A 22532-nucleotide genomic window follows, 5' to 3' on the forward strand; every position below is an offset into this window, starting at 1 on the left:
AAGGGAGACTTGTTCATGTTGCTCCTAGAGGAAATATAGTTAATGACTTTAAGCATTGTGAGCTTTTGGAGAAAGATCCTTTAAAGTAGATGAGTGCCTAATAATTATGTAGAGATTTTCAGTAACTTAGTAATTGAATGTGATCTTTGGTCTGCAGCGATTCTGTGATTTCCGTGTCTGCTAAGGACTCTATAATGTAAAAGGAGGAACTCAATACTCTTTTTATTTTATAGTTTTTTGTCTGTTTGTAGGTTTTTTGTCATTATGGTCTGGGATTCATGCTTAGGGTGCCAATTTAGCCCTGATAACTGTTTTGAGATTTGCGAGCATGATATATTTTGTGTAAATTTTGGGGACTGGATTTAAGAAATTTAAAAAATTTGGTATTTGGGGAAACATCCTAAATGACCGTGTAAAATCAGTTTGTATGTGAAAGTTTCAGATGGGTTAGATGAAATGGAATATGACAGTAAGTGCTAGTCCCATATAAACATTATATATGTATCCCCACTGATAATATTTGCTTTTCAAACATTCATAAGAATTCCAGGACTAAAAAGAACAAGAGATGACTATTAGTTTTCCCTTACATAGATGAGAACCTGAGACTTAATGGGCTCAAATGAGCCCAGTTAGTAGTAGATGAGCTGGGAGTAAGCTCCAGATTTGTTACCCAGTGGGCATTGTTTCCAGTACAAATGGGTGTACATTTCAGATGTGGTTAGGAGTCCACCATGATTTTTGAGATTAGAAAATTGAATTGATGGCAGTGACCATTTCCTCTGTCCCCGTGGCCTGAAATTTGCTGTCGAGTTCTTGACTTCATACCTTTAGCATTTTTATGTTTTCAAAGCTTATTTTGGTGTTAAAAATATTGTGTACGTGGAATGGTATTTGAAACCATGAGAGCAGCATTTAATATTTAATCAACATTATTTCCTGGTTTTGAAAAGGCTTTGACAAATTTTATCTGCCCCCAGCTCCCTCCCCTCCCTGTAACTTTATACTTTGTGAAAGCTCTCAAGACCTTTTTGGGCTAAGAGAAAGGAATGGGAATGAAGGGGTGTAGTTGTCTGCAGGAGAAATGTACCTTCTTGGAGTAGTACTGTGGTTTTGGGGAAGTAAACCTTTCTTAGCCTTTTCCCTCCAGCTCTACTCCTGCGTCTGCTCCAGGATTCTAAAGGCCATTGTTTGGAGCCTCCCAGTTTATTTTATCCCCATTTTCTAGTCGGTCTTCTCTCAGAGCTTATGAATCCCACACATCATGGTCGGTCAGGTGCTCTTCTTTGGGAGTCAGAATAAAGTCACTAGTGGGTGGGAGAGAAATTAAGTATGGCATCATTTGAAAGTTATTGCTTAGGAGTAAGATTCAGAATTGGCAAAAAAACCCTGTATATGTGTTAGTGTTTGAAAGATGCTCCTCAGCATTAAACAAAGGATAGAATTTGTAGGATAAAATAAAAGTTGAGAGACAGTTGGGTCCTCCTAGAATCTCTTACTGAAATAATTAGGTCATTTGCCCATTTATATAATAAATGATTTATGGTCTTTGAATCCTAAACTGGCTTTAAGCTGTGATTTATTTTTGGAGTATGTATATCACTTTCATCTGTTAGTACAAATGATTGAAATTTGATTTTATGTATTTTTGTCACTTTTTAGAAAGCAAAATTCATGGAATTTCCTGTTTAAGAAAATGTTTTTTTAAAGATTTTATTTATTTGACAGAGCATGCACGCACACAAGCAGGGGGAGCTGCAGGCAGAGGGAGAGGGAGAAGCAGGCTCCCCGCTGAGCAGGGAGCCCGCCCTGGGGCTCCATCCCAGTACCCTGGGACCATGACCTGAGCTGAAGACAGACGCTTAACTGACCGAGCCACCCAGGCACCCCCATGGAATTTCCTATTGATTGAATGTCTTAATTTTTTTCTATTGCTTTCTAAAATTCTGTTTATTTTTAAGAGAATCATCTATGAAAAAATTTTGAAAGATTAGGCAGTTGTTTTGGTAACTTGATAGACTCAAACTCTTAAAATCTCTGCATTTGATTACATCTTTACATTATAAAATGAGTTCCTTAAGTTGACCGAAGGGTCTAGTTTCAATGAGTATTACAATATTTTGTATTAATTCAAGACTGTTTTCTTGAGATAAGCAGCAAAGTCATAATAGATAATGAGTTAATATCTTTTAGTTATGCAGCCTCTTGATTTTTTGAAGCATATTTGATACTCTTTTAGAAATGGGGGGGAGGTGTTATCCTTGTTTTGTAGACACGGACATAGAGGTCTTCATTTGTATAGTTTTGTGTCAGAAAGCCCTTCAGGAACTGAGACTGTGTTATGTCAGTTAAGCTTTCAGGCTTTTTCTGCTGCATTTTGTTAAATTCTTAGTAGATTTATGCTACCCTAATATCTTCATTTTATGATATACTTGTACATTATGTACATTTAAGAATCTCTTTTGGCATATATAGCACAGTGTTTAAAAAAAAAGTGGCTTCCATTGGTGTTGGTTCAAGTACCAGCTCTGTTGCCACTTTGTGTATTACAAATACTAGAAGCCTCAGTTTCCTCATCTGTAAAATGGGATTAATATTATTATCAAAGTCGCTAATGGGGTGGTGAGGGAAGGGAATTGTAGAGTTGACCAGGGATCGCTTTTGGGACAAAAATCAAAGATAATATAAAAAACATTCTTGCCTTAGCAGATTTTTTGTATACTACTGTTAGGAATCACCAAATAATGATACAAGTACCTATCAGAACTATTTTGTTTAAAAAGAATTTGTACACGTGGTTTATTCATATTTCATTTTGTTTTTAAAGGTTACGGGAAGTTTCAGAAAAACTGAACAAATACAATTTAAACAGGTAAGAGTTTTAAGATCTTATAAATTTTCTGAAAAGAGCATTTTTTTCTTTATTAGGAAAAATAACTCCTATTTAGGCAGAAGCAACCGGGAATATTTTAATCTGTCAACTGTTTATGACTTGGATTCGTTTGAATAATAGGTTCTGTTCATACTGATTTTTGAAAAATCTGGCATACCAAGGACATGTAATAACTATAAAGGATATCATAATTATTGTTTTCAATTACTCCTTATAATATGTAAATATTAATTTTTAAAAACAGGTTTTTCCACCCATTTTTTCCTTTGGTTACTCAGATAAAAAACAAACATACCAACCCTAGAATGTATTTGCCATTTTAAAAAATAATTTGACTTTTTTTATTCCTTAGCCACCCCCCTTTGAATGTATTGGAACAGGCTACTATCAAACAGTGTGTGGTAGGACCAAATCATGCTGCCTTTCTTCTTGAGGTAAATTCTTTACTGTAAGATATAGAAATGAAAAGGAACTTAAATTAAAATACAATCGTGCATTATCATGTATCTTCCTTTTTAACTAGGCAAAATAGAAGTTTTTTGCTAGAGATCACCCACTTCCATTTCCTTGTGTGAAACAGTCTCTGGCTCAGAGAAAGGTTAAGTGATTTACTACAGCTTGAAACCATAGTAATGGAGGAGTTCCTGATACCCATCCCAGTCATTTCCTTACTCTGAATTCTGTTAAAGATACGTCAAATTATTTTTACTGCTATGCTGATAATGTAATATAAAACATACTTCCCCACGTCAGCTGTGAGTGCCTTCTGAAAAGGAACTTATTTGTTGTTTTCTGAATTGACAGTGATGGGGACATAATCTGTTTATTGAATAAATTCATATTTTAATACACATTTTTACTTTGGCGATTTCTTCTATTTTCTTGGCTTTTAGGATGGTAGAGTTTGCAGGATCGGTTTCTCAGTACAGCCAGACAGATTGGAGTTGGGCAAACCTGATAACAACGATGGGTAAGACATTAATGCCGTTTCTACTTAATAAGTATTTAGCTCTTCAAAGGTATTATATTAAACCTGTGTTTTGATTTTGATAGCCTTCAAGTTTAACAAAAAAAAAAAGCATTGTAGAAAATGAGGCACTTAAAATAGTGGAGTGGTTATCTTGTAGTTTAATTTTCATTTTTCTGCAAGTAGTGATTTATGGCTAAAATATTAGTATTGAAAATAGCAGAGAAGTTGGTCACTTCACAGAAATTGGTTATCAGAGGAGTGATTTATGTATGTGGTAGGTCCCAGGTCAGATCTGTTCTTTGATTGAAATGACTTTTTAGATCTTCCCCCCCCCCCCAAGATTTTATTTTTAAGTAATCTCTATACCCAGTGTGGGGCTTGAACTCCCAACCCTGAGATCAAGGGTCACATGCTCTACCAACTGAGCCAGCCAGGCCCCCTTCCCCGCCCTTTTTAAAGTAATATCTATACCCAGTGTGGATCTCGAACTCAGAATCCCCCAGATTGAGTCTCATGCTCTACCGACTGAGCCAGCTAGGCCCCTCATGTTCTTTCCTTTTTAATATTTCCAAATCAAGTAACTCGGTTTGAAATTGACAAGGGTCTTTAAAATTGTGGTCTTTATAAATGATTACATATAAAAAGCACTGCTAGATAATGTATGATGAATTTCAGTTGCCTGCCTCTAAGGAAAGCATGATTACTTTAAAAAGTCTAAAGAATAATTCATTTGCAGTTAAACCATGCAGACACTTTGAACCAGGAGGGAGTGCTGGATTGCTGGGAGGCTGTAGGTTGTGAGGCTTGCTCATTGACAGGAAGGACACATTCCAGGAGGGGCAGTCACAGAAGAGCGAGGCTGGTGTTTCACCACAGTCACTCCCAGAATAGTGAGGCCGGGAGTCCCAGGCTTGTGCTTAGCGAGTTTGGGACTGTTCTGTGACTGTTGCACCTCCTGTTTTTTTCCCAGGTCAAAGTTGAACAGCAGCTCGGGGGCAGGGAGGACATCGAGGCCCGGGAGGACAAGTGACTCCCCGTGGTTTCTCTCCGGTTCTGAGACTCTGGGCAGGCTGGCAGGCAACACTCTGGGGTAAGTTGTGGCCAGGTGATGGCTTCCACTGGTCCGGGCCCGCGCTCTGTGTGTGCTCTCACTCTGAGAAATTGCCTTCTGTGTTACCCAGCGGAGCAGGGAGGAAACTACTGAACTCTGGGCAGGTGCTCTGGTTGCTCACGGCGAGGCACCATGATAAAAATAACCCATGCAGGCTAATTACAATTAACCCAGGCTCTTGACCTCTTAAAAGTATCTAATGTTGAGATGTGTTTAATATATCACTTACCAGGTCGCTTATGTTACTTCAGTTTTTTAGTGGTGTTGACTTTGGTCTTATTTATGCTAATTCTTGGGTAAAAAAATAGAACATTTATTTCTTTCTAGGTTCCAAATTTGGTAGTTCTTTCTGAATTAATTTAGTGAGGTTTGAAAATCATGTAACTAAACTTGACAGCCTTTAATTATTTTTATTTTATTTTTTAATATTTTATTTATTTATTTATTTATTTGAAAGAGAGACAGCAGGAACGACAGAGGGAACACAAGCAGGGGGAGTGGGAGAGGGAGAAGCAGGCTTCCCGCTGAGCAGGGAGCCCAGTGTGGGGCTCGATCCCAGGACCCTGGGATCACGATCTGAGCCGAAGGCAGACGCTTAACGACTGAGCCACCCAGGCGCCCCAAGTTATTTTTATTTTTAAAGATGTATTTATTTCTAGAGAGAGTGCAAGCGGTGGGTTGAGGGGGGGGCGGGAGGGGCAGAGAAAGGGGGAGACAAGCAGACTCCCTTCACTGAGCAGGGAGCCCCATGTGGGTCCGATCCTAGGACTCTGAGATCATGACTGAGCCAAAACCGCGAGTCCGAAGCTCAACTGACTGAACCACCCAGGCGCCCTAAGTTTTTTTTTTTTATCAAGATACAGTTGACGTATAACATTATATTAGTTTCAGATGTACAGCATGATTTGCTATTTATGTATTGTGAAATGATCACCACAGTAAGTCTACTTAACATCCATCACCATACAGTTTTTTTTTTTTTTTTTTTAAGATTTTACTTATTTATTTGACAGAGAGCACACGTAGGCAGACCGGTAGGCAGAGGCAGAGGCAGAGGGAGAGGGAGAAGCAGGCTGCCTGCTGAGCAGGGAGCCTGAGACAGGGCTTGATCCCAGGACCCTGGGATCAGGACCTGAGCCAAAGGCAGACACTTAACTGACTGAGCCACCCAGGCGCCCCCTTCATTACCATACATAGTTACGATATATTTTTTTTTCTTGTGATGAGCACTTTTAAGATCTACTTTTTTAGCAACTTTCAAATATGCAGTGTTGTACATTACATCCTCATGACTTATTTTATAACTGGAAGTTTGTACCTTCTTTTTACTTTTAAATTATTTATAACATGTATACCTCTTAAACTAGATAATCAACTTTCATTTTATCTAAAGTTGATAAGCTGTTAAATTAACGAAATCATATACAAATTATAAGCCAGATGATTTTACTCATTTTATACCTTGATCTTGAAAACCTAGATTTTCTGAAATTACCTGATGAATGATTAGATAATGCCAAATCAGTCAAGTCAGCAAATGTGTTCAAAGGCTGATCAGAGAAATATAACTAGAAGCAATTTTTAAATTGTTTCAAAATACGGTAAGAGGAGGAGGAAGGTTTTAAACATTTTAAAAATATTTTGACACTGAATTTCTAGGTAAGATTATATTTGAAAATTGAGAGCCCCAAATGCTTATTGTTTCTTTGCCTTTTTGTTTTTATGCTGAACTACGTTTATTTTGAGGTCAGAGGAAGGTCATTTAGTGGAGTACCTTCTTTAGCTGATTCTGTGCTAGAACTGTTAATGGGAAACATAGCTCTGGTCAAAATATTAAGTACCTCCTTTTCCTGGTCCTGTGCACACAACTAACATAACAACAGTATATGATAAAGAATTCTGAAAATGATGTAATAACAAATGCAATTGTCATTTCGTTTAATAAACCTAGAAAAAGTTTGATTATATTTACTTAAAAAAGAATAACTATTATGTGTTACACCATGTCAAACTATACCTTCTTTAAAAAATTTGTTTAATTGCAGGGTCAGCAAACCACAGCCTATGGGCTAAATCCATTCTTTCTTGTTTTTATTGAAACACAGGCATGCTTGATACTTAGTTACGTCTGTGGCTGCTTTGTGCTAAGATGGGAGAGATGAGTAGTCTTGACAAAGACTTTAGCTCACAAGGCCTAAATAAACTATTTACTTGTCTGCTCTTTACAGAAAAGTTTGCTGATCCTTGTTTTAGTTTATCCGTTTATGTGGTGGCATTTGTTAACTAATTTGTACTCTGTATGTATTTTTAAATTAAAATTTTTATTTTGAAATAATCTGACTTCCTTTTGTTCTTCAAGTACATCACTGAAGTAATTTGCCTTTTAAAAAGTTGTAAAAACTTTCACCTGGTTCCCCCAAATGTTAACATTTTACATAACCATAGAACAGTGATCAAAACCAGGAAATTAATAGTGATCAGTGCTTAATCTACAGAGTTTACTCACATTCCACTAATTGTCCCACTAACACCCTTTTCTCTGGTCCAGGAGTCAATCCAGGATCCCAAATTGCATTTAGTTGTCATGCTTCCGTAGGTTCCTCTAGCCTGGGGCAGTTTCTCAATCTCCTTACTTTCTGGACCCTGATGAGTTTGAAAAATGTCTGATTATTTTGTAGAATGTTTGAATTTGTCTATTTCCTCATGATTAAACCCAGGTGATGCTTTTTTTTTTTTTTAAGTCTTTTTTAGAGTGGTTTTCAGGTTCACAGCAAAAATGGAAGAAAGATACAGAGATTTCCTGTATACTCCATCTCTACACATGTATGGTCTCATACTATCAGCAGTCCATTTGTTCAAATTGATGAAACTGCATTGATACATACATTATCACCCAGAGTCCATGGTTCTCATTATGGTTTACCCTAGATGTTGTACATTCTGTATATAAATGTATAATGACATGTATCCTCCATTATAGTATCAAACAGAGTAGTTTAATTTCCTTAAAAATCATCTGCACTCTGCCTATTTATCCCTCTCTCCCCTCTAATCCCTGGCAATGACTGATGTTGTTGCTGTCTCCATAGTTTTGTCTTTTCCAGAATTTTGTATAGTTGGAATCATGTCTGGATGTACTACAGGTTATTTATGCATTCACCTACTGGAGGACATCTTGGTTGCTTCCAAGTTTTGGCAATTATGATTAAAACTGTTAATAAACATTGTGTTCAGGTTTTTTTGTGGATATAAGTTTTCAACTCCAATACCAGGGAGCACATTGCTGGAACATATGTTAGGAGTATGTTTAGTTTTCTAAGAACCTGGCTACTGTTTTCCAAAGTGGCTGTACCATTTTGTTTTCCCACCAGCAGTGAGTGAGAGTTCTTATTGGTCACATGCTCCCCAGCAAAATTGGTGTTGTCAGTGTTTTGGATTTTGCCTGTTCTCATTGTTTTAGGTTGCATTTCTGTAGTTATATATGATGTGGAATGTCTTTCTATATGCTACTTGCTATCTGTATATCTTCTCTGGTGAAGTGTCTTTTAAGGTCTTTGGCCCATTGTTTGACTGTTCTCCTTCCTTCCTTCCCTCCCTCCCTCAGGGTGAGTGTGCGTACGCACAAGCAGGGGGAGCTGCAGGCAGAGGGAGAGGGAGAAGCAGGCTTCCTGCTGAGCATGGAGCCCGATGTGGGGCTCCATCCCAGGACCCTGGGATCATGACCCAAGCTGAAGGCAGGCACTTTTAACCGACTGAGCCACCCAGGCGCCACTCCATATAAACTTTAGAATCAGTTTATTGGTACCCACAAAATAATTTGCTAGATTTTTGATTGGGATTGCAGGTGGTGCATTTTTGTCAAGAACACAGCAGAGGTGGTGATGTTCTCTTCTCAGTGCATCATATCAGGAGGCACATGATGTGGATACGTCTCATCTGGCGATGAGATTACCCCTGATTAGTTAGGTAAGGTGGTGGTTGCTAGGTTTTGCAACTATAAAGTTACTATTTCCTCCTTTGTAATTAACATGTATTCTGTGGGGAGATTCTTTGACTTATGTAAATATATTTTTATGCTTGATTTTAGCATCCATTGATGATATTTTGCCTTAAGTATTTCTGTGGTGTTGGCCAAATAGTTATTTTTTAAAATTTCTGTCATTCCTTTTATACTTTTATTAGTTGGAATTCAAGCATAAGGAAGAATTTTTCTCCTTATACATTTATTTCTTGTTTATGCCATTCTGTTGCTCTTAAGTTATTTATATCATTATAGTTTCATGGATATTTTATTCTATAGTTTATAATTCATCACTATTATGTTGCTCAAACTGTCTTAGATTTAAGTTCTCTTTATACATAAAATTTGGATATAACCAGTTATAATAGAATGACAAATAGAGCTGGAATTCTCTGATTTTGCTAATAAAATATGTAACAAATAACAATAATGAACTGTAGTACATTTGATCTTGACTAAAACCTCTGTAGATCTACTCCAAAGAAGATTAGGGCTAATCTTAAGGCTTTAAAATGCAGAGAGAAGCAATTTTTGAGTCCCCTTACGCATCCTTGCCCACTGCCTTTCTGTCCCTCACTCTCTTATCCACACACACACCCCGGAATTAACTCAGCGTGAGCTTTCTTTGGCATTTGATTCATGAGTTGCAGTATTGAGAAATGTCACAAATGTCACAGTGTCCACTGACTTAAGTCATTGCTAGTCTTTTGTTTACTTTTATTTGGTCTTGCAGATGTCCACAAAGTATAAGCACTTGAGGACTGATTGTTTCTCTTGGCCTCAATGAAAATTTTGTTTGTTGATGGTGAAATTGTGATCAAGTTATTTTGTAAATTAAGCAATTTTATAGAGTCAAAAATATTTTTCTTCATGATACATTTTTTCCCCCCATGAGTTGCATAGTGGGTGTTTATTCCTCTTTCTGTGTTGATTACAGGGAACTTTAAAGAAGTTTGCTTTATAGCATGTAATAGAGAATCTAGAACAAGCAGATCTTGAGACCCCAGAGGGGATTCTTAGCCACAAATTTACCAAATGCGGTCAAATATGAAAAAGCCCATCCCCATAGACTGTGGTCCCCTACCCCCTTCCTTCAGACTCCAGGCTTGCTCCCTTTGGGTTGTGAATCAGCAAGTGGTCTCTGTATTTGAGAGCTGCATTTGAAAGATTTTGGAATAATTGGTTTTTCTTTCCCGTCAGCATAGATAATTGATCATTTATTTTGACTCATCATTCTTAGGAATGCATAGCAGACAAAATTTATGGGACTTTTAATATTTTTCCCTTTGGCCTTCTCACTGTTCAGCAGGTGTTGTGCTAAAGATTTCTGGTTGCTCCTGTTTCCTCCCTTTCATAATTACTCATATTTATCCTGGGAGATATTTTAGAAATCTCCTAGGTATTTTGGTTAAACTCATTTCAGACCAGGTTAAGGGTAAAACCACCGAATTTACTTGGGGAAGAGAGTTAATTGTGCTCAATAGTAAGTTTAAAATGGAGATAATATCTAAAGTCTCTTTATTCTGTTTGTTGTCACTGGATATAATTGATGATAGATACAAGCTGCTTTTCCTTCATTTGAGCTACCATATTTCCTTTGGAGTCTCATCTGAGCTAATAATTAGCCCTGGATTTGGAATCTTTTGTAAAAGCCAAGCAGGTCACTGTAATTGTAAACAGTTGAAGCTGGCAAGGTGGGTAAGGTGGTAGGTAGTAGGGCTGTGACAAACTAAGTGGATGCCCCTTTTTCAAGGAGGCAGCTGATCAGCTGATTATTACCATAGGAGACTACAGGGCTATTGTTGCCAAATACAAACTTCCATGCCTCAACTCCACTTTTTTTTTTTTTTTTTTTTAAGTGAGCTCTCTGCCTGATGTGGGGCTTAAACTCACGACCCTGAGATCGAGAGTCACGTGCTCTACTGACTGAACCAGCCAGGTGTACCTCACCCCATCCCCTTTTTTGTCCCCAAGAAGCTGTAATTTTGGATCTTCATGTGAATATCTTGACTTATATGTTGGAACTGGGAAATAAATAGATACACCGGGCCGCATACCAATCTCATATGCACACACACACACACACACACACAGTGTGTGTGTGTGTGTGTGTGTGTGCATGCTCTTTTGAAGAAATTGTTTATTTGTTTTAAATAAAGATTTTATTTTTTTTGACAGAGAGAGACACAGCGAGAGAGGGAACACAAGCAGGGGGAGTAGGAGAGGGAGAAGCAGGCCTCCCGCGGAGCAGGGAGCCCGATGCGGGGCTTGATCCCAGGACCCTGGGATCATGATCTGAGCTGAAGGCAGACGCTCAACAACTGAGCCACCCAGGCGCCCAAGAAACTTTTTATTTTAAAACAGTTTTAGATTGACAGAAAAATTGCAAAGATAGTACTGAGAGTTCTCCTATATCCTGTGCCCATTTTCTACTGTTATTAATATCTAACATTGGTATGGTAAATTTTTTATAGTTAATGTATATTGATAGATTTTTATTCACTGAAGGCTGAAGGTTATTCATATTTCCTTAGTTTTCTCCTATTGTCTTTTTTTCTGTTCCAGGATCCCATCCAGGATATCACATTACATTCAGTCATCTCCTTTGGCTCCTCTTGATTGTGATAGTTTCTCAGATTTGCCTTATTTTTGATGATGATGTTTTTTTTTTTTAAACCAACCAACTGGGTTTATGGGCAAGATTTGGTCCATGGGCTTTAAGTTTGGAAGCTGTGGACTAATTCCTATGGTGTGATTTCCTCAGTTGATTTTGAATCATTCTGTTACTTTGAGTGTACTGTGTAATGGGATTAAAATTGTAGGATTAATTTTGATTAACAAAGTACAGTTAGGAGAAACTGGTTTTCCTAGTACTTTTGAGTTTAATATTAAAAATTACATAGCTCACTAAAATTATAGATTAAAGGAATCACCCATTCCCATACTGTATTTTTTGACCACTACTAAATCTCTATTAGTGTGTGCTTGGTTCAATATCTTATTCTCTCTAGATAGCAAGTTGCTTAGAGGAAGGAATGTTGGGGAGCACTTGAAGCAGAGAGACTGGTAGTTGTTTGGATTGTGATAGAAGAAACACACTGCACAGTGGGTCTAAGTGGGAAAACATGGTATGTTCCTTGGCAACAGGTTAATGGGCAAACCAGAGCTATTTTGACATACGTCTTTCAACTAACCTCTGTTGGGGGTTTGTATAGCAGAGATTGTGAATTGGCAGCCATTGGTGTTTTGATGGAAGAATCCAGCAGTGAATTTGGGTATTTTGGGTAGGCTGATACTCTCTAGTCTTCCCTGTTATCTTAACTTCACTTACTTGTGTAATATATGCACTCCTCATGGAGATTTGAGTTTATGATACCTGTAAGGTCTAGGTATTCAAGATCAAGGTATAAAATGAGTAAAATCATCTGGCTTACAATTTGTATATGATTTCGTTAATTTAACCCTCTCCTTAACCCCTGGCAGCTGCCATTCTACTTTCTGTGTCTATGAATTTGACTACTTTATAGATACCTCATATAACTGGAATCACATGGTATTTCTCTTTTTGTGACTGGGTTCATTCACTAGCATAGTGTCTTCAGGGTTCATCCATGTTGTAACCTGTGACAGGACTTTCTTTTTAAGGCTGAATAATATTCCAATGTATGTATATGCCACATTTTGTTTATCCATTCATCCTTTAGACATTTGGTTGCTTCCACCTCTTGGCTTCTATGAATAATGTTGCTATGAATAATGTTGCTGTGAATAATGTATACAGATATCTCTTGAGATGGTTTTCAGTTTTTTTGCACGTATATCCAGAAGTGGCTTGCCTGGGTCATATGATAGTTCTATTTTTAATTTTTAATTTTTGATGCACCTCCATACTGTTTTCCATAGCATTCCATCACTTTACATTCCCACCAACAGTGCATGAGTGTTCCAGTTTCTACACATCTTTGCTGCTAACACTTGTAATTTTCTAGTTTGTTTTGTTTTTGTTTTTATTTCAGTAATAGCCATTCTAATGGGTGTAAAGGGATATCTTACTTGGTTCTGATGATTAGTGATATGGAACATCTTTTCATATGCTTGTTGGCCATTTGTGTATCATCTTCGGAGAAATGTTTATTCACATCTTTCACCCAGTTTTTAATTGGGCTACTTTTTGTTGTTGAATGTAGGAGCTCTTTATATATTCTGGATCCTAACCTATTATCAGATATATGATTTGCAGATATTTTCTCCCATTTTAGGTTGCCTTTTCACTCTGTTGATTATGTCCTTTGAGGCACAAAGTTTTTAGGTTTGATATAGTTCATTTTGTCTATTTTTGCTTTTAGTGCGTGTGCTTTTGGTGTCATATCTTAAGATCATTGCCAGGTCTTACATGGAGCTTTTCCGCTATGTTTTCTTCTTAGGAATTTTAAATTTTTTGGTCTTATGTTTAGGTCTTTAATTATTTTAAATTAATTGCTGCCTATGGTATAACATAAGGGTCCAGTTTTATTCTTTTGCATAGAGATATCTAATTTTCCCAGCATCATTTGTTGAAGACACTCTCCTTTCCCCATTGAGTGGTTTTGGCACCCTTGTCAAAGGTCATTTGACCATACATGCAAGATTTTATTTCTGGGCTCTCTATTCTGTTCCACTGGATTATTTGTCCTTATGCCAGACCACAGTGTTTTAATTACAGTAGTTTTTTTTTTTTTTTAAAGATTTTATTTATTTGGGAGAGAGAGAATGAGAGATAGAGAGCATGAGAGGGAAGAGGGTCAGAGGGAGAAGCAAACTCCCTGCCGAGCAGGGAGCCCGACGTGGGATTTGATCCCAGGACTCCAGGATCATGACCTTGAGCCAAAGGCAGTCAGTCGCTTAACCAGCTGAGCCACCCAGGCGCCCCTTAATTATAGTAGTTCTGTAATGATGTTTCAAAATCACAAAGTATTCTCTAGAATTTTATTTTTCTTCTTTTTCAAAATTGTGTTGGCCCTTGAGGGTCTCTCAAGACTCCACATGAATTTTAGGATGAACTTTTCTATTTTTGTAAAAAATGCCATTTGGGATTTTGATAGGGATTGTGATGAATCTGTTGCTTTGAGTAATATGGGCATCTTGATAATATTAAGTCTTCCAGTTCATGAACATGAGATTTGTTTCCTTTTAATTGTGCCTTTTTTAAATTTTCTAAGCTGTGTTTGGTAGCTTTCAGTATATAAGTCTCACCTCCTTGGTTAGGTATATCCTTAGGTATTGTTTTTTGTGTGTTTTTTTTTTATTATAAATGGAATTGTTTTATTTTCCTTTTTGTTAATGTAATATACTTTTAATGCTCCTTTGTTTTTCTTTTGGTCTGTAAATGGTTCATTACCACTACATTTATGAAATCTGGTGCACAGCTGAGATGAAGCGATGGTTCATACCGTAGCTCTGAGAATGCAAAATATTGTTTTTCTCTAAAATTATCTTGGGCGGTTCTTAGGCTATAGATACAGAAACACAGACACAATTGATAGAGTGCAATCAACAAGGGTAGAAAGCCATCAAAAAGGGTGACACCAGGTTTTCTGGAGATTTTTTTTCCCCCATTTTACTGCGGAAACTATTTTAAAAGTTTTGTTGTTTAGACAAGAGATTGGGCTTTCCAGTTAAGTGAGAAGATCAAGTAGTTGTATGTTCATTTGAGAATTGTTATGATTAATATAGTCAAACATTTTTAAGGGGAAAAAAAGGCTTGGAAAATCAAATTTAAACTAAATCTGTTCTCAATGGGAGGTTGAAGGTTTCAGTTTTAGGTGAGTGCAATGAAGAGTAGTTGAGAGTAAAGTAGCTTTCTCTAGATTGAATGATCTCTAAGTATTAGATTCATTTTAAAGAGGCATCAACTATACTAAAAAAAATTTTTAAAGAAAAGAGACTGGCACTGTCATGATTTCTAAGGCTAATGTGATTTGGGGGAACATTTTCTTTAAGATCCAGTTGAATGCAGAAAAGCAATTGTTTATGGTTATCTAGCTTAGTTGATTTGAAAATCCTTAATGCTCATGTTGGGGGCAGAAAGTGAAGATGGAAATGTCATGCTAAGTTTTCTCATACTTAAGAAAAAATTAATGATTATTTTAAAATAGTAGCTTCTTTTTGGTCTAGGTAGTTAATAGAACTAAATATTAATGGACAGATATCTTTGCAAATGAATATTTCATTTCATGCAAAGCAGTTTTTGAGTCCTAAACTCTGAATTACACTTTTTGTGTAACACATTGTTGGTAGTTATGTCCGATGAGTCTTTCATGTAGAGGCAAGGTGTATCCTATAACTCATTCTAGAATTGTGACTGGAAATACTTGGTATGTGGAGCTTTAAAACATGATTTTAAAAGATGCAAAAGTGTGATATGTATCTTTCTAAAGAGTGAATTTATTTGTAAGCATTTAAAAAATGGCAACCGTTTTATTTTAAGGCTCAGTTATATTACCTTGTTCTATTAAAATACTGTAAAATATATGTCAGTTAGACAAAATAGCTTTGTCTTCACAGTTAAGAGAATGAATGTGAGACACAAGTTGATCTTTTATTGTTTAAAATGCTAATTCTCAAAATTGTCTACTCTTTAGAAGTCGGTGGAGTTCCGGAGTCGGTGGAAGTGGAGGAGGCTCCTCTGGTAGGTCATCAGCCGGAGCTCGAGATTCCCGCCGACAGACCCGAGTTATTCGGACAGGCCGGGACCGAGGATCTGGGCTTTTGGGCAGTCAGCCACAGCCAGTTATCCCTGCATCCGTCATCCCGGAGGAGCTGATCTCACAGGTAGAGTCTGGGAGAACACTTCACATAAGGCAGCAGAGCAAGAGGAAGTTTAACTGAATGGCCTGGGCTGTAGTCATGACTCACAGCATGGATTGTGAAATACTGCTTTTCTGGAGCTGTCCTGGAAAGCTGATTTTGATAAAAGTGTGTAAGCAAAAGAGATTTAGCATAGCACTCTTCTTTATTTTCTATTTCAGGCCCAAGTTGTTTTACAAGGCAAATCCAGAAGTGTCATTATTCGGGAACTTCAACGAACAAATCTTGATGTAAACCTTGCTGTAAATAATTTACTTAGCCGGGATGATGAAGATGGAGATGATGGGGATGATACAGCCAGTGAATCTTATTTGCCTGGAGGTTGGTGGATCACCATCATGGTTTTCTCATCTCTAGAGGGAGAGACTTTTTTGACTAGGGAATAGAATTTTAAAGTACAATGGATTTTCTGATGGTTCTTTCCAAAGTGGTAGATATTTCTCACTGGAGTGTTTAATTTGATTGTAAAATACTTCCCCCCCCCCCAAAAGACTTTATTTATTTATATGACAGAAAGAGACAGAGTGAGAAAGGGAACACAAGCAGGGGGAGTGGGAGAGGGAGGAGCAGGCTTCCCATGGAGCAGGGAGCCCGATGCGGGACTCGATCCCAGGACCCTGGGATCATGACCTGAGCCGAAGGCAGATGCTTAACAACTGAGCCACCCAGGCGCCCCTGTAAAATACTTTTAAGGGAAAATGGGAAATGTTTTTGCTCAGTAGACTTGTGTTTGGTTCCAGTAAAGACATGGATGTATGTGCGTGTCTTTGTCACTGTCTGACAAGATGACTCTGGAATGTTGTTTTTTGATGCCCTTATTACCAAATATGTAAAAACCCTATTTAGATTTTGACTGCATTATCTCTGTGATGTTACAAATATGTTAAATAGAGATCTTTTTTTCTTGTGATTATTTAGTAGGTAGCCCAAGTGGCAGTCATGTCTTTCCTGTTCCTTAAAATCTTTGTTAATAATATTATTTCCTGGGTAGTTATTACTTTTTTTCTCAGGGTCTATCAGTGGTTAGTGTCTCATTTTTATCTGATTTAATTTTCAGAGACCTTTCAGTGGTCTACAGATATTTTCGGTGTCTGCTTTATTTATATATGTTTCTGTTTATAGAGGATCTTATGTCTCTTCTTGATGCTGACATTCATTCTGCCCACCCAAGTGTCATTATTGATGCGGATGCCATGTTTTCTGAGGACATTAGCTATTTTGGTTACCCTTCTTTTCGTCGTTCATCACTTTCCAGGCTAGGCTCATCTCGAGGTAATTTTGCATTTATTTCTTTGTGATCATTGGCTGGCTGTATGGAGAGAGAGTGGTACAATTCATTGTGTTTGAACTTTTAATATTACAGTAATTAATATAATAATACAATACAATAATAAATTATTACTTATTAGTGTTTTTGAATGCTTTGGTATTAAACTAGTTATTTTTGATCTTGACGAGCCACAAATAGTACTTTACTTTAGAGATTGTCTTATCAACATTGTGGAATACTTATCAAGGGTTACGACTTACCTACCTGTATCTTTAATTAGGAATATGGATTCTGAACTAAAAGCAGAATTCTACTTTACAGTGACATGCAGCATTCAGAAAACAAGTCTCTTTAGTTTATTTGATTAAAGTGATTATTCTGTTCATTTTAAATCTTGGTTAGACGGAAGAGTGAAATGTGAAAAAACCTAATAGAATGGGATTGGCCAATAATAAATATATAGAAACGATTATCTTATTAAAATGTTATTTTCAAAAGTTTGAAATCCTTCAAAGGTATAGTACATAATAGAGGTTAGAAGATTTTGAAATCATACAAATGTAAGACTTTCTCTTTGTATGTTGGTATAGATTTAGCTTGCATTTTAACCTTACTAAGTCAGTATTTTTACTCCAGAATGTAAAACTGCTTGAGTCAAATAATGTACAAGAATCGGTTATATATTATTTACTGATCATTAGTACTGGAAAAGATGCCATGTTATATTAGAACCTTGCTGCAAATATCTAGTACTTAAAAGCAAAGTTTAAAAATAACAAATCTATAATGATCTTGTAATATACTGAACCTATTATGTAATAGCTTTAAACATTTTTAAATTAAGTCCACACTGTATTGCCTTAAATATATCAAGTATTGCATTTTCAAATATTCAATATCGAGCACAAATAACTCCTCCTAAATTTCTCTCTTTTCCTTTTCCGTAGGTCATTCTGTGTAGGCATTACTTTTTATCTGAACCATATGAAATTGCTGGTGCTTGACCATTCTTGACCTGCATGGATGGCAATTTCATATGCTTCAGTTTAATATTGTTTCTAGTCCTTATCCAAGTCCTGGAAAGTATATTTTGATTACCTATTTAAAAAAAGAATAATGTATGAGCAAACAAAAAAGCAAAACCAAAAAACAAACCCAAAACAACAAAACTGGTTTTAGAGAGTTTGTAGGCCAATTGCAGGGGAAGAATTTTTGTAAGGGAATCTTTCTGTAAAGATGATTAAAAGAAAAAAAGAAGCTTGTCTGGTTTCTCAGAAATGTGTAAACGAGGCTGATATGAAGATCCAGACTGTAAAATTACTCTAAAAAAGGCTTGAATTACAAACATTTTTTTGGTTAATGGATTTGTATTTTAGCTTTTTCAAGTTTTTCCCCTGTATGTGTAGGGTTTTGTTTTTGTTTTGTTTTTTAACAACTGAAGACATTCTAACAAATACTCTTTTTTGGTTTACATATGTATCTAATATGTTGAAATTCTAATTTATGCACATTTTCTAATAAAGTTATGGTAAGCGTTTTAAATGAAAGCCAAAAATTTTAAAATCCATTTTAAAAATCCAATTACAATAAAGTAATTCTGCTCTAAAAACATGTAGTTGGAATTCAAAAAAGTCTGCCTCTACATAGTTCTTAAAAATACTAGTTTATAATTTTCATACCTTCACTTGAAAGAGTTGATGTTTTGAATGTTGCATGTCAGACTTATTAGATATACATTTACATTAAATTTTTGTTGAGTAGATAAACTGCTGTTAGTTGCATCCTGAAGGGTCTTTACTAGAGAGTGGCTTACTTTTATCCCACTGGTGTGACCCAATTGCATACCAGTTCTCCTTCTTCCCTTAGAGAGAGACTCTGAGCTGTTGCGTGAACGTGAATCTGTTTTACGTTTACGTGAACGAAGGTGGCTTGATGGAGCCTCATTTGATAATGAAAGGGGCTCCACCAGCAAGGAAGGAGAGCCAAACCTGGATAAGAAGAATACACCCGTTCAAAGTCCAGTGTCTTTAGGAGAAGATTTGCAGTGGTGGCCTGATAAGGTATTTGGAAAAATTTCCACCCTTTCCATTTAAATGGATTCCTGGCAAACCCCACCCCCTCAAAAAGGTTTCTGTTTTACTTCAGATATTTGTATTATCATTAAACACACAGCACGCACAGACTTGAAGTGATATTTTTGTTTTGTTCTAAAATATACATAGAATATCTTTATTTGGCACTAGATGAGTCATCTTAGTGAGATATGCTCATTGGTGCTATTTTTTGTTTTTCCTACTTGATAAAGTAAATCAGAGAAATCAGAGAAACAGTAGTTCCAGATAACCCATCAGCATTCTGTTTCAGGACTTCTTTTCTGGTGATAATTTTGCCAGTAACTGATGGCCCTTTGTAGAAATTTGTTTTGTAATGTCACGTGGACCCCAGTTACTGTGGGGTAAGTTCATGGTCATTGATAAAAGCATGCACATCAGGGCAAGGTTAGGGATCTGTGTTTCTTTGATTAGTTAGCTGTCCTGTTTTATGGCAATGAATTCCAACAGATCCTTTGCTCTAAATGCTGTGGGAGACAAAGCATTCTGAACAGGAATGGACTAGGGGAGTTCTGCTCTGCATCCTGAGGGAGAAGTACAATGACTGGCTTCTAGAAAGCATCCAGGATTTGTTAAGTTGATTTGAATCTTTAAAAATACATTACTGCTAAAAAAAAAAAATTAAAAAAGAATACATTACTGCTGTATATGAAGCAGAGTGTCTACATCCTATTGATGCTGTCTAGGTCTCACTCTTGTAAGTCCTTGGTAATGGCTCTTGTAGGAAGCCATGTTTTCTATCTCTCTTTTGACGTGCCTTTTTCTTATTTCCAGAGCCAGTGGGTAGGAAATTTTCTTAAGGAGAATTAAAGTAAAAGAACATAAGAACTTTGAGGTTAATCTCTAGCAGATAAGGAGATTCTGATAGGGATTTCTTTTCTTTCTTTGAGGTTGAATTTGAATTTGGGATATTAAAGGAAAATATTGTTTAGCTTTCTGGATTTGTTTATTTTTCATAGTAATTGTGAATCTCGATGTAGTTCATTTATTTTCCTCAGTATTCAGCTCATGTGGAAAGCTTGAATGCAAGAAGGAACATGAATTTTAATCAGTCTCTTTGTAAGCAAAAGGTTATTCTGTTTTCTTTGGCAGCTGACAAACTTTCCCTGAATTGGCATTCTCTTACTTATTTCCATAAAACTAGACATGTCCTAAGTTCTGCTTTCATTCCATATGGTAGAAGGTGATTTAAGCCTAGGCCTCCCCCTCTTTTTCCCCTTTTTTCCGTACATTGTTCTGTGTTTCCTATTTCTCTTGCCTGGATCATATTAGGCTGTGTCTACTTTGTGTTGGCAGGAAGTAATAGAGGATTCATGAATCTTGTTTTAATAGTGCCATCACATATATATTAGTCTGGGCTGCTGTTTTTTTTTTTTTTAATTTTATTTATTTATTTGACAGAGACACAGTGGGAGCAGGAACACAAGCAGGGGGAGTGGGAGAAGGAGAAACAGGCTTCCCGCCGAGCAGGGAGCCCTATACGGGGCTCGATCCCAGGGCCCTGGGATCATGACCTGAGCCGAAGGCAGATGTGTAACGATTGAGCCACCCAGGCACTCCTAGTCTGGGCTTCTTTATCATGTATTATTTTTGATGAATGATAGTGTTTTAAACAGTACAAATTTAGCAAGCTTCTTCCCTGGCCAGTGTATGCTCTGATAGATTTAGCCAGTCTTTATTGGTCTTTACTGATGGGCATGTTTTTAGTACATCTTGTTTTCAGAGACAGTTTAATAAGTACCTCATGAAACACACTTAGTGTGTTATTTCTTTGATGTTTAGATATTGAATGAAGGAGGAATAGGAGTGTGTGAAACAAAGTATATTCTACCTATAGCTTTTTTTTCCTATTAAACACCTAATTTAAAATATTGTCACTGAAATAGAGGATCATAGGGGAAGAGAGGGAAAAATAAAACAAGATGAAATCAGAGAGGGAGACAAACCATAAGAGACTCTTAATTACAGAAAACAAACGGAGGGTTGCTGGAGGGGTGGAGGGTGGGGATGGGGTAACTGGGTGATGGACATGAAGGCGGGCACATGATGTGATGAGCACTGGGTATTATATAAGGCTGATGAATCACTGAACTCTACCTCTGAAACCAATAATACATCACATGTTAATGAATTGAATTTAAATAAGAAAAAAATAAAATATTGTCACTGGAAAAGATCCACTTTTTATTAGCTTATGAATGAAATTTAGACATCAAAAATTTCAAGTTAGGGAAAGAAAATAGCTTAAGCCTAATCAAACTCTTAAGCACTGTCACAGTTTTCAACAAATACCAGTAAGTGATGTGAGGCTGACTGCTACCCTCAGAGAATGCAGAGAGCTAACTAACTATTAAAGGGGAAAAGACCTGGCCTGCAGATAACTTTCAGACAACACGCAGAACTATCATGAAGGCACATAGGATCAATGTTACACTCAGAAATAGGTAATATGTAGGACCATATTGGTCCCCCCAAATTGGGGGTAGTGATCCCTGGGAAGTACAAGGGTTTTGGGGGAAAGCTTGATAGGTGATCGAGAATCAGGTGGTGAGTGCAGGGAGATGGAGCATTGTCAGCACACACTACTTAAAAGTAGTGTTTTTTCTTTCTTTTTCGGGGGAGTGAGGGTCAAAGAATGCCTCCCAGCGTTAATTTCAGAAATGACCCAATCCAGTATTTTTAAATTGTAAGTTTGGGTAGTAACCATAGTATTTTCACTCTTCGTTTTGTTAGGGTTCATGAGAAATTACATTGGTAAATTATCTGGATTAGTACTGACTTCCTACCACCTATTTAGAGAAACAGCAACTTCTTCAAAATTTTGCCATTTTGTAGGCTAATAAATTAGTTCCTTTAATAGTGGAATGAGTGTTCTCGTTTCTTTAAGCCTTTTGCAGTATGATCTTGAACTGAAAATACTTTAGGTGACCTTAAGTTTAAATATTTTCTTGAGTTATTCTTTGAGCTAAATGTCAAAGCTAGTATATATGTAAGAGCATACTTGGGAACTCTTAGGCACTGTTGGTGGGAATGCAAACTGGTGCAGCCACTATGGAAAATGGTATGGAGGTTCCTTAAAATATTAAAAATAGAACTACCATATTATCCAGCAGTTCCACTTCTGGGTGTTTATACAAAGAAAATGAAAACACCCATAAAGATACATGCACCCCCTTGTTCATTGCAGCATTATGTACAATAGCCAATATATGGAAATAACCTTAAATATCCATCAATGGGTCATGGATAAAGAAGATGTTCATACATAAATATACTCAAATATACACCTGAATATTATTCCGCCATAAAA

General features: G+C 36.8%; 1 protein-coding gene and 1 long non-coding RNA gene across 3 annotated transcripts in view; one reads left to right on the plus strand and one right to left on the minus strand.

Annotated features, from left to right (window-relative positions):
- Window positions 1-22532, plus strand: part of UBR5 (ubiquitin protein ligase E3 component n-recognin 5) — a 132367-nt gene that overhangs the window by 37208 nt on the left and 72627 nt on the right. For both annotated transcript variants that reach the window (XM_088022771.1, XM_028110653.2), the window contains exons 2-9: window positions 2828-2872; window positions 3246-3327; window positions 3787-3863; window positions 4834-4953; window positions 15616-15805; window positions 16003-16162; window positions 16964-17113; window positions 18960-19171. In XM_088022771.1, coding sequence (XP_087878897.1) covers window positions 2828-2872; window positions 3246-3327; window positions 3787-3863; window positions 4834-4953; window positions 15616-15805; window positions 16003-16162; window positions 16964-17113; window positions 18960-19171 — 1036 coding nt within the window. The remainder of the gene's footprint in view (window positions 1-2827; window positions 2873-3245; window positions 3328-3786; window positions 3864-4833; window positions 4954-15615; window positions 15806-16002; window positions 16163-16963; window positions 17114-18959; window positions 19172-22532) is intronic.
- The window catches only part of LOC114214842 (uncharacterized), a 123531-nt gene continuing 116951 nt past the window's right edge, over window positions 15953-22532 (minus strand). Inside the window, exon 4 of the long non-coding RNA XR_003610489.2 lies at window positions 15953-17150. This is a non-coding gene — a long non-coding RNA (uncharacterized LOC114214842). The remainder of the gene's footprint in view (window positions 17151-22532) is intronic.

The sequence above is a fragment of the Eumetopias jubatus genome, unplaced genomic scaffold, assembly GCF_037043125.1.
Source record: "Eumetopias jubatus isolate StellerSeaLion01/CBP00866 unplaced genomic scaffold, mEumJub1_p1.0 scaffold_4, whole genome shotgun sequence".
NCBI classification, from domain to species: domain Eukaryota; kingdom Metazoa; phylum Chordata; class Mammalia; order Carnivora; family Otariidae; genus Eumetopias; species Eumetopias jubatus.